We start from the raw sequence: 12,500 nt of genomic DNA, 5'->3' as shown, positions 1-12,500 counted from the left end.
CAGCCTCTGGTGTCTCTGGCCTGGGGGTCTGGTAGTCTGGGGGTCTGTTAGTCTGGGGGTCTGGTAGTCTGGGGGTCTGGTAGTCTGGGGGTCTGTTAGTCTGGGGGTCTGTTAATCTGGGGGTCTGGTAGTCTGGGGGTCTGGTAGTCTGGGGGTCTGGTAGTCTGGGGGTCTGGTAGTCTGGTAGTCTGGGGGTCTGGTGGCTTCTCCTGGGCCTCTGGTTCTCTCTCTCTCTCATGTAACAGCTTGTCTCGCTGCAAAGGAAGCACGTTTCCGGATGCTTCTTCTTCCGGGTGGTTGAGGTGGTCTCCAGGCCGCGGAGGCTCCTCACATCATTAACATAAACCTCACAGACAACAATGTATGTGTTTCTATATGAGAATGTAATATATGGGTAAATGTATATTAAATATATGTGTAATATATACGTGAGTACATATATATACAGTATATATGTGAAATGAGTTGAGCTTGAGAGGGTCATGTAAGTTTGGGATAGATAGTTGAGAGGACAGAGAGGGGGACAGAGGTGTCCATCCATCCCTCCATCCATCCCTCCATCCATCCCTCCCTCCATCCATCCGTCCATCCCTCCATCCATCCATCCCTCCCTCCCTCCCTCCCTCCCTCCCTCCCTCCCTCCCTCCCTCCCTCCATTCCTCCATCCATCCATCCATCAACATACAGTATGGCCTTCAGTGATGTTTTGGTACCTTTTTCTTCTTTTTTTAACACGTATGTGTGCGTGTGTGTGTGTGTGTGTCATTTTTCGAAAGTAGCATGATGTTGGTTTCAGGTGTGTGTGTGTGTGTGTAAGAGAAAGTGTGTGCTCTGTGTGTGCAATGTGTGCGCTGTGTGTGTGTGTGAGGTGTGTGTGTGTGTGCGCATTGTGCGCTGTGTGTGTGTGTGTGTGTGCGTGTGCGTGTGTGTGTGTGTGTGTGAGAGAGAGAGATAGAGAGGGTGTGTATTTTATTTAAGGGGCCTTCCCCCCGTTCTGCCAGACCTGACCTGGAACCAGTCTATCTCTCAGCCTGCTGTCGGGTCCTCCTCCTCCTGTCTCCTCCTCCCCTCCAGGTCCTCCTCCCTCCCCCCTGCATGCGGACTGAAGCCCAGAGTAGAGGGTGTGTGTGTGTGTGGGGGGGGGGGGGGGGCGGGGGCAGGAGGAGAGGGGGGGTGGTTGAACTGAAGTCCCAGTTCCTAGTTGGTTCTGTTCTCCATTCAGGTTCTGACACCGGAACTGGTCCGAACGGGTGGAAACAGGCTGATCCAGATCAAACCGGACAGAACCGGGCCTCATGCCCCCTCCATTGTCATAGAAACCATGTGTCATGGATTACTTTGATAATAATATATTATTATAACGATCATAATTATTGTTATTGATTAATTCAGAAGTGCTTTACTGCTGCTACCATTGTTAGTGCTAAACAAATGAAGCCTTAAATGTACATGTGTGAATATTGCGCGTAACCCTTGTTTTTAAAGTGACAGTATGCTGTGGTGCGTTTGACTTGGTCATGTAGCATACTTGAACGTCCTAGCAGCCAGCAGCGCAGGCTCACTGCAGGTTTTGCTGTCTGTCTCCCCTCCATTTCTCTCTCTCCCTCTCTCTCCATCACCTGTCAGAGAAACTGATTGCATGGTTGAGGGATCCCAGCCCCGTGCCCAGACTCTGCTGTTCTCTGACTCCAGCCCTTCTGAAGAGTCTGGTTTGAACTGTCTCTAAACCCTGAAGCTCAGCGAACAGAGGAGTCTCACTCACATAGTATTACTATCGGTTTATCAGTTGCATTCATATTGTCTTTGTGGACGTTGAAACCATAGTGGGGGTCAAGGTGACAACAGGCCTTTCGGTCATGAGGCGTCTCCAGTATGATTGGTTGTCGTGAACCCCTCCCTCCGGACTGTGTCAACAGTAGTAAAGTCTCAGGAATACGACCCCCCCCCCCCCCCTCTCAGTCTGGCTCAGAGCAGCCTGCTCCGCCATCAGTGACTATGAGGTGAATATATGTCAATGAGCCCTCTTCAGGTACTACAATTCCCATGAGGCTTTGCGGTACTTGACCTCACCCTGTATGGTGAGGGGCTGATAAAGAAAAACAAAACAAAGCAACAAAACAAACTCCAGCTTCCAATGGGAGGAACCCAGTACTCTTGTCTGTCTGTCTGTCCTTCCTCTGTCTCTGTTCCTCTGTCTGTGTTCCTCTGTCTGTCTGTTCCTCTGTCTGTCTGTTCCTCTGTCTGTCTCTCTGTCTGTTCCTCTGTCTGTCTCTGTCTGTCTGTTCCTCTGTCTGTCTGTTCCTCTGTCTGTCTGTTCCTCTGTCTGTCTCTCTGTCTGTTCCTCTGTCTGTTCCTCTGTCTGTCTGTTCCTCTGTCTGTCTGTTCCTCTGTCTGTCTGTCTGTTCCTCTGACTGTCTCTCTGTCTGTTCCTCTGTCTGTCTGTTCCTCTGTCTGTCTGTCTGTTCCTCTGTCTGTCTCTCTGTCTGTTCCTCTGTCTGTCTCTGTCTGTCTGTTCCTCTGTCTGTCTGTTCCTCTGTCTGTCTGTTCCTCTGTCTGTCTCTGTCTGTTCCTCTGTCTGTCTCTGTCTGTCTGTTCCTCTGTCTGTCTGTTCCTCTGTCTGTCTGTCTGTTCCTCTGACTGTCTCTCTGTCTGTTCCTCTGTCTGTCTGTTCCTCTGACTGTGTTCCTCTGACTGTGTTCCTCTGTCTCTCTGTCTGTTCCTCTCTCTGTCTGTTCCTCTGACTGTCTGTTCCTCTGTCTGTCTCTCTGTCTGTTCCTCTCTGTCTGTTCCTCTGTCTGTCTGTCTGTTCCGCTGTCTGTCTGTTTCTCTGTATGTCTGTCTCTGTCTGTTCCTCTCTCTGTCTGTTCCTCTCTCTGTCTGTTCCTCTCTCTGTCTGTTCCTCTGTCTGTTCCTCTGTCTGTGTTCCTCTCTGTCTGTTCCTCTGTCTGTCTCTGTCTGTCTGTTCCTCTGACTGTGTTCCTCTGTCTGTTCCTCTGTCTGTTCCTCTCTGTTCCTCTGTCTGTCTGTTCCTCTGTCTGTCTGTTCCTCTGTTTGTCTGTCTCTGTCTGTTCCTCTGACTGTTCCTCTGTCTCTCTGTCTGTCTCTGTCTCTCTCTCACCTTCCTTCCATCAGCTTTTTTTATTATTATTTTTGGTTTCCTAGTTGCCTTGAGAGAAATAATGGAATTTATTCTTGAATGCACCAGGTTCAAGAGGGTTCAGGAGTTTCAAGTTAAACCACATCGTCTCTTTATCTCGATTACTGTACGTGTGTGTGCGTGTGCGTGTGTGTGTGTGTGTGTGAGAGAGAGAACCTGAAGATGTATTACTTATTACAGTATACCAGTTTGTGCTACGATACTGTCACTTTAAAACCATATTGTATAAAGTTACTGATATAAAGAATATGTTTGATTTCATTTTGCATTCCTGTACATGTCAGAATGTTTTTTTTGTTTTTGTTTTTTTCCAAAGGTTTTGTTTACGTCATGTGATTAACTGTGAGCAGTGCCATATATTTAGATGGGGGAGTACGTCACTCGCAATACGTAGGGAAAAAAGCCCTTGAAAAGCGTGAATCTGCCTGTTCATCTCTGATATAGACAGTCCATTACTGCTTACCTGTCTTACCGGCCATCTCTGCCTTGGCATCCATGACGTCATCTAACTCAGCCTCGCGATGGCCGCAGTTCACCTACTGGCCAGAAGGGGGTGTCGTTGTTCCATGTTGCCATGTTGCTCTTCCAATAGTACAGGCATTTTCTTTAACTTTTTTGATGGTTTTTAATGCTCATATCACTTTGAAAGTATGCACAGTGCTATACTGTTAAATAAATGATTAGTAAAAAGCTACTGTCAGTGTCTGTCTGCTGCGAATTGGTACCTGGAGAGGAAAGCTCTCATGTTCTCTAAAACCATTTTTACATTTCAGGAGAAAGTGGAGGCTTTCTGTCAGTAATGACAATGCTATTCAACAGTCATTTTTTATTTCTTTATTTGGCATTTCAAAAAACTATTTTACAAACAAAAGATTTTGGTTCAAACGTTCTGTTGTTAATCAAGTTGACTAAAAGGGAGGAGACTGGTTTGATGATTGTCATAACTTACAATTTCACATTTTTCTTCCAACTGTCACTGAGGTGTGACATTGATAGGTGGAAAACCTGTGTCATTAAAGGGATAGTCCCCTCCAAAATAAGTTTCTCTGCTCTTTTCGAACTTAAAAATGGTGGACATTTGAGGAGTCAGGAATTGAATACCGTTCATATCCCTCCTGCCCATCTTTGTTTTAGCTTGTAGCTACTCTCTTGCTCATCGGCAAATGTGGCATGTTGACAAACTTTGATTTTAGAGTGGACTTTCCCATTAAAGGTGAGTCGTAAGAGGCACGTGGCTTCGAGAGCTGAGTGTGACATGGCCAGGAGAGGGCGCTCTCGCTCCGACCTTAATCATAGATGTACAGGTTCAGGAACAGAAAGCACAAACTAGCCAGTAGATCATCATCATATCTCCTAAACAGTAGACCCAGCCAGACATGCCTATCTCAAGACCTCATCTGTCCTTAAAAATGACCTAGTATTTTTTATATAACACAAAAACAATGATAAAGAAAAAAAATCACAATTACATAACAATTAGCTACAAAAAAGGGTCAGTGCAGTGAATGTTAATATGTGAGGAAGATACCAGGTGTGATGGATGATTCTAGGAGACTAGCTGTGACAAGAGGCTGATTGATGTTTGTCAATAGGGACAGACCATTCTCAACAACCCTGGACTGGTGGTGATTATTTACACACTGAACAGGAAGTAGGCAGCGGTTTTGACATTAATCAGTGACAGCCCAGACATCTCCATCCACAAACCACGGCCCACAGAGCAGGAGAAGGCGGTCAGAGGGTTAGTATCGGTGTGGTTACATTAAAGAAAGACCTACTTCTATACTAAAACAGATTTGGGGCTTAAATCATCAGTGATGCGCTTGTAATAAGTTGAAGGATCACCCGCTACAAAGCTGACCCTGCTGGACTCCACAGACAGAACCACCCCCCCCCCCCTCCCATGGATGCTGGATTACCAGCCGCTACCTGAGATTACACACGGTGGCCAGCAGGTGGTAGTAGAGGGCTGTAGAGGCGGGGAGGTGGTGGTGGAGGCGAGTGAGAGGAAAGCCTCAGCATCAGGCCAAAGCCTGGGAACAGTGTTTTCAGTGTACAGACTAGAGCTACTGCAGAGGACAGCCAAGTGAGAGCACAGGCAGGTGGGTCCGTAGGGTAGGGCCGAGCATACACACACACACGCTCGCTCACACACACACACGCTCGCTCACGCATGCTCGCTCACACACGCTCGCTCACACACACGCTCGCTCACACGCACACACATTCCTCCTCTCATAAAGCACCAAGACATGATAGAGCATCTCCTGGCCATGTGTTTTTACAGGCATTTTTTTTATCAGGTTATTTTAAATAAAGAAATATATACACAGAATATAATATATACACATCCCAGAGAGCAGTGACTAGGGCTGCCCTTCAGTGATAGTTTGCCTAAGATGGCATCTGGATGTCTTGTTTATTTGTTTGTGCTCTGTGGGGCAGGAGAGTGGGGGGGTGGGGGTAGAAGGGGGGCGGTGGATTCAAAGCCTCATAAAGCGTTTCCTGGGAGAGCAGGGAGGAGCAGGAACAGCTGACGGAGGCGTCCCCTTCAATCACTTCTGCACCTCCAGATACCTCTCACCCTTCACTCCAGAGATGAACACACGTTCACACGTTCACACACACACACACACACACACACACACACACACACACACACAAAAGAGCTTGTTAAATGTGCAAATGGATCATGTATCAAGGCAGCTGGTTATAAACACCCTAAACATGACATAAATATCAAACATGTTTGATATTTACGATTCAAAATTGGGGAGTCTCCGATCAGTAAGGAACATAAAGATTAGGTTGTTAAACACCTCACACTACAGGATAATTTGGGAAGATAATCGGTTCCGACAAGCCTTGATTCGGGAACGCCCCCCTCCCGATTGTCGGGAGGGGTGAAACAGAGCTAAAATCGGGCTTAAAATCCTCTAATCTGCACCCGGTATAACACTCATTATTGTTATTATAAAGTCTGTACAGTGTTTCCCCAACCATTCCCTTGGAGGGACATCCCACCCCTCCCCATCACCTCCTGAAAGACCCCCCCCCCCAACAATGCCAACAATTGCAGACTTTTAAATCGATAATGTTCTTAGCATAAGTCAATGCAGTTTAAGACAGCAAAAATTAGCATCGTAATTAGCGGACATTTTCTGACTGGGAGTGAGAGATGCTGGTTGCTAACATGAGTAATGTAGCCACAGTTTAGTCTCTACAGTAGCCTATGTCTTCTGATTTTAGTAACTGCTACTGTTAACAGTTACTGTAGGGAGATATACAGCCCTTAACCCCAGTTCCCACCCCCCTTCCAGAGGCACATTATCTCACACCTGCTTAGCATGCAGTTGAAAAGAGAAACATCATACAGTAGCTGAGCTGCCAATGTGTCAAAGGTAGCCATAACCAGCGATGGCTGGACAAGTATCACACAGGATCACTATATTACAGTGACAGTCCACTATTATATGTAAATGAAGGCCAACTGAGACAGAAACATCGACCCAGGCAGAGTATGAGTCCCAAAGTGGTACAGTAGAGTAGTATGATAAGAGTATCGTTAATTATCGGTATCGATAAGCAGTATCGGTATCGATAAGCAGTATCGGTATCGATACCAGTATCGATAAAATCCTAACGATACCCATCCCTAGTTACTATAGTCACCTGGTCTCTAGCTGGTGTGTTAAAGTCACAGTGTGTTACTAAAGTCACCCGGTCTCTAGCTGGTGTGTTAAAGTCACAGTGTGTTACTAAAGTCACCTGGTCTCCACGCAGTGCATTACCATAGCTACCTGGTCACTAGGCAGTGCGTTACTATAGTTACCTGGTCGCTGGGGGGCTTCTTCTCTCCGTTGACCCCCTGTAGGAGGACAGAGTCCTCTGTGTTGTCACTCTTCATCTCAACCACAATGTTGTCCTTGGACGACTTCTCCTTGGTGCTGCAGGGAGGGGAGGGGCAGAGAGAGGAAGGGGAGGGGCATAGAGAGGGAGGGGAGGGGCAGAGAGAGGGAGGGGAGGGGCAGGGAGAGGAAGGGGAGGGGCAGAGAGAGGGAGGGGAGGGGCATAGAGAGGTAGGGGAGGGGCAGAGAGAGGGAGGGGAGGGGCAGAGAGAGGAAGGGGAGGGGCAGGGAGGGAAGGGGAGGGGCAGGGACAGAAAGGGGAGGGGCAGAGACAATGTCAGCAGTCAGCTCCAGAACCACGTTCACTTATCAACTGTTGATTTGATGTGATAATCTGTGATAATCTGTGATAATCTGGGGCCGCTGGAGCCGTCTTGTTATCTGACATGGAGAGAGAAGTGTCATCATCTGCTTAACAGATGATTTCTAGACTGATGGATAGGCCTAATGAGCTGTCTGTCTGCACATCATCATCAATCAACTCACTTCCTCTATCACACAGCTGACTCAGCATTGGTGAGCGGTGTACCTCAGCTGACTCTGCTGTACCCTAGGCGACCCCAGCGGACTTACAGATCCTGCTTGCCCGAGCGTCCACAGGGGATCTTGCCCTTCTTGTACAGGAAGTAGAGGACGCTCCCCAGGACGGCCAGCAGCAGGATGCAGATGATGATGACGGCGATGATGACTCCGCTGCCCTCTGTTGGGAGAGAGGGGGAGGTGCAGCCACAGGTGAGAGGCTGGGACTGCGTAGAGAGAACTAGCTAGTGTTGAGTGGACCCACGGGGGACAGGAGCTGAGGACAGCCAGACAGGCATCAGGCAGCATTCAGGCGCGCGTGTGTGTGTGTGTGTGTGTGTGTGTGTGTGTGTGTGTGTGTGTGTGTGTGTGTGTGTGTGTGTGTGTGTGTGTGTGTGTGTGTGTGTGTGCGTGCACGCACTACAGAGACATCTTTCAGACATACAGTAGATAGCAGCATGCACAGATGATGATGGGAATGAACAGGCCAACAGCCTTCTGAGGTTGATTGTTCAGGTCTGTTCTTATCACGGAGAGGACTGGGGAGTGTCAGATAGGAGTGCTCCTGAGGTGGAGTGCCCCTGGGTGCAAAGTAGAAAGGGCAACAGGAGAGAGTGGGGTGGGCGTGCAGAGCGGGTGACAAGCCAGAGTGTGAAGATGCCTTCTGAGAAGCTTACAAACCTTTCTTGACTCTCTTCGGAGGGGAACCTGGCGTTGCTTCGACTGAGACAGACCATACATACACAGTTAGCTACCCAGAGTTAGCTCAGTTATCTACCTAGATACCTAGATACCTAGACTTAGCTCTATACAGTTAGCTACAGCTACAGTTAGCTACCCAGCTAACCTCTTTCCTGACCTAGCTAACCTGCTGTCCTGACCTAGTTAACTGCTGTCCTGGCCTAGCTAACCTGCTGTCCTGACCTAGTTAACTGCTGTCCTGGCCTAGCTAACCTGCTGTCCTGACCTAGTTAACTGCTGTCCTGGCCTAGCTAACCTGCTGTCCTGACCTAGTTAACTGCTGTCCTGACCCAGCTAACCTGCTGTCCTGGCCTAGCTAATCTGCTGTCCTGACCTAGCTAACCTGTTATCCTGACCTAGCTAACCTGTTATCCTGACCTAGCTAACCTGCTGTCCTGACCTAGCTAACTGCTATCCTGACCTAGCTAACCACTGTCCTGACCAGGCTAACCTGTTATCCTGACCTAGCTAACCTGCTGTCCTGACCTAGCTAACTGCTATCCTGACCTAGCTAACCGCTGTCCTGACCTAGCTAACCTGCTGTCCTGACCTAGCTAACTGCTATCCTGACCTAGCTAACCGCTGTCCTGACCTAGCTAACCGCTGTACTGACCTAGCTAACGGCTGTCCTGGCCTAGCTAACCGCTGTCCTGACCTAGCTAACCGCTGTCCTGGCCTAGCTAACCTGCTGTCCTGACCTAGCTAACCGCTGTCCTGGCCTAGCTAACCGCTGTCCTGACCTAGCTAACCGCTGTTCTGACCCAGCTAACCGCTGTCCTGACCCAGCTAACCGCTAACTGCTGCCAGAGAGCTGAGGCTGCAGCAGGGGATCTGAAGCTAAGGAGATGCAGCAGAGCGCTGATCCAGACCAGCTATCTCCAGGAACTGCCTGGCTCATCTCATGTACTGTAGCCAGAACAACAACAACAACAACAATAAGAACAGATTTTTCCCCTCAGAGAGAGAGATAGAGAGAGAGAGAGGGGGGGGGAGGGGTAGAGAGAGGGTAAGGCGGGTATAGGGAGGGGGAGAGAGAGAGGAGAGAGAAATTTCCTGGCATGACGTGAATGGTCTCTTCTAATGGGAGTCAGGAGACTAGCTGAGAGCACTTAGACCCTCAGCTGCCTTCTATAGTTACATCAACACGTGTGTGTGTGTGTGTGTGTGTGTGTGTGTGTGTGTGTGTGTGTGTGTGCGTGTGTGTGTGTTTACAGCTACGAAACAGATGGATCCAATTCCCCAACAGTCAGATGTGACATTGCAGGACAATGACAACGTGTCATCCTCATCTCTTAATTGCGTTGCCAGAAGCCAGATTACAATTCAGATTACATAACATGGCATAAAAGGCATGACAAGGCAAACAGCTCTAGCTCTAGCCTGAACCCCGTCAACCACACCTGGGCTAATGAGGAGAAACCCATAAATAGTGTAATAGCTCAACAGCCCACAGCAGCAAAACATCAGCCTGTTTATGATGCCAGACTGGTAATAACTACTTTCTCCCTCTCTTTTTCCCTCATGTCTTCTCCTTCTCTCTTTCTTTTTCTCACCCTCCCTCTCCTCTCTCTCTCTCTCTCTCTCTCTCTCTCTCTCTCTCTCTCTCCCTCCGTCTCTCTCTCTCTCTCTCTCTCTCCACTGACCGCAGCTCCACTAGACCATACATTAAAGAAAAGTTGTGAAATGAAAACCACATTGTCAGGGTCATTATGCGTATTATGCTGAGAAGGGAGGGTGAATGATTGGCCCTTTACTAAGGCAGCAGTAATGACCGCCCCAGTGAATGAGGTTTCCTACTGCGACTGTGTCTCCACCTGCCCCCCTGCCCATGTCTAGGTCACTGTGCTGCCCCCCCGGCCTGGGTCTAGGTCACTGTGCTGCCCCCCGGCCCGTGTCTAGGTCACTGTGCTGCCCCCCCGGCCTGGGTCTAGGTCACTGTGTTGCCCCCCGGCCCGTGTCTAGGTCACTGTGCTGCCCCCCGGCCCGTGTCTAGGTCACTGTGCTGCCCCCCGGCCCGTGTCTAGGTCACTGTGCTGCCCCCCGGCCCGTGTCTAGGTCACTGTGCTGCCCCCCGGCCCGTGTCTAGGTCACTGTGCTGCCCTGGAGAGCCCTGGTGGACCAGACTGATGGGACTTACCTCTAGCGGTGGTGGTGGTGGTGGTGGAGGAGGAGGTGGTTGGGACTGAGGAGGAGGAGGAGGAGGAGGTGGAGGAGGTGGTTGGGGCTGAGGAGGTAGTTTGAGGAACTGGAAGCAGTTAGAAGTGGAGGGACACTCCCTGTTATGCAACACACTAGGACACTGAGAACACACTAGGACACTGAGGACACACTAGGACACTCAGGACACACTAGGACACTGAGGACACACTAGGACACTCAGGACACACTAGGACACTCAGGACACACTAGGACACTGAGGACACACTAGGACACTCAGGACACACTAGGACACTGAGGACACACTAGGACACTGAGGACACACTAGGACACTCAGGACACACTAGGACACTCAGGACACACTAGGACACTCAGGACACACTAGGACACTGAGGACACACTAGGACACTCAGGACACACTAGGACACTGAGGACATACTAGGACACTGAGGACACACTAGGACACTCAGGACAAACTAGGACACTGAGGACAGACAGCTGGGCCTTGACAGGGTAGAACTACTGACGGTCTATGAGAACAACATTGTTTGGCAGGACTACGGGGAACTGGAGGATGAGAGGAGCGGAGATGGGGTAGAGGGGTAGAGGAGGAGAGGTAGAGGAGGAGAGGTAGAGGAGGAGAGGTAGAGGAGAGAGAAGAGCAGAGAACTTACTGGCTTTGATCGTGAAGACCTTGGCGACGTTGCCCTGTTGACTGGAGGCATTGCAGTGGACGGTGAGGTCAGAGGTCACCTTGACCCTGACCACGCTGGTGATGCCTCCTCCTGTGGTCTCGGTGTGGCTGACCTCCTTCAGGGCCTGGCGCACGCGGAGGACGACGGAGAGAAGAGCGGAGTAAATCAGAACAGGAAGGATGACAAAGTGTAGGCAGTACAGAGCAGGGGTGCCTGGGAGGTGTAGGCACTACAGAGTAGGGGTGCCTGGGAGGTGTAGGCAGTACAGAGCAGGGGTGCCTGGGAGGTGTAGGCAGTACAGAGCAGGGGTGCCTGGGAGGTGTAGGCAGTACAGAGCAGGGGTGCCTGGGAGGTGTAGGGAGTACAGAGCAGAGGTGCCTGGGAGGTGTAGGCAGTGCAGAGTAGGGGTGCCTGGGAGGTGTAGGCAGTACAGAGCAGGGGTGCCTGGGAGGTGTAGGCAGTACAGAGCAGGGGTGCCTGGGAGGTGTAGGCAGTACAGAGCAGTGGTACCTGGGAGTCGGAGGCGGTCCAGGTGAGAGTGGGGGTGGGGTAGCCGGTGGCATGGCAGCTGAGGGTAACAGACTGGTCCACACTCTCCTCCAGAACGGTCTCCGCTGGCTCACTGATGACCGGGGGGGCTGGGAAGGGGGGCAGGAAGGACAGAGGGGCAGAACAGGGGTAAAACAGGGGTTGAACATGGGTAGAATGGGAAGAGCAGGGGCAGAACAGGGGTAGAACAGGGGTAGAATGGGCAGAAGGCGTTAGAAAAAGGGTAAGAAAGAGGGGCACTTGTTTCTGATAGCTGATCCTTCAGAGAGGAGGTGGAGCCTTCAGAGAGGAGGCTGGCCCTTCAGAGAGGAGGCGGACCCTTCAGAGAAGAGGCGGAGCCTTCAGAGAGGAGGCGGGCCCTTCAGAGAGGAGTCGGGCCCTTCAGAGAGGAGGCGGAGCCTTCAGAGAGGAGGCGGTCTCTCACCCTGGACATGGACGTGCAGCGCGCCGCTGGCCTCCAGGCTGTCCAGCGAGGGGACGCTCACCACGCAGGTATACGTCCCGCTGGCCTCCAGGTCTGCCTTCAGCTCCAACACGTGGCCCTCTGCTACCTGCTTTCCTTCCTACACACACACACACACACACATCCTCTTAAGTCTGATCACAGGCGGTGTGTGTGGTGAGGGAGGAGAGGGGTGTGTGTGTGTGTGTGTGTGTGTGTGTGTGTACCTTGTACCAGGTGGTGTGTGTTGGGAGGGAGGAGAGGGCATTGCATGTGACCGACATCTCCTCTCCCAGCTGCATCACAGCAGAGTCCTTAGGGTCCAGCCTAAC

The 12,500-nt window shown here is 50.6% G+C and overlaps 1 protein-coding gene across 1 annotated transcript in view; it reads right to left on the bottom strand.

Annotated features, from left to right (window-relative positions):
* Positions 1 to 5,699: 5,699 nt before the first annotated feature.
* mcamb (melanoma cell adhesion molecule b) overlaps positions 5,700 to 12,500 on the bottom strand; it is a gene marked incomplete at its 5' end in the record, with an annotated part of 27,947 nt that continues 21,146 nt past the window's right edge. The window contains 7 exons of the mRNA XM_084454083.1: positions 5,700 to 5,747; positions 6,990 to 7,104; positions 7,639 to 7,765; positions 8,266 to 8,307; positions 11,157 to 11,301; positions 11,688 to 11,815; positions 12,151 to 12,289. Coding sequence (XP_084310209.1) covers positions 5,745 to 5,747; positions 6,990 to 7,104; positions 7,639 to 7,765; positions 8,266 to 8,307; positions 11,157 to 11,301; positions 11,688 to 11,815; positions 12,151 to 12,289 — 699 coding nt within the window. The 3' untranslated portion in view covers positions 5,700 to 5,744. The remainder of the gene's footprint in view (positions 5,748 to 6,989; positions 7,105 to 7,638; positions 7,766 to 8,265; positions 8,308 to 11,156; positions 11,302 to 11,687; positions 11,816 to 12,150; positions 12,290 to 12,500) is intronic.

This window comes from Borostomias antarcticus (assembly GCF_949987555.1).
Source record: "Borostomias antarcticus genome assembly, chromosome: 1".
Taxonomy (NCBI): domain Eukaryota; kingdom Metazoa; phylum Chordata; class Actinopteri; order Stomiiformes; family Stomiidae; genus Borostomias; species Borostomias antarcticus.
Note: the sequence above shows the minus strand (reverse complement) of the source record. Positions and strands in the feature narration are given on the sequence as shown.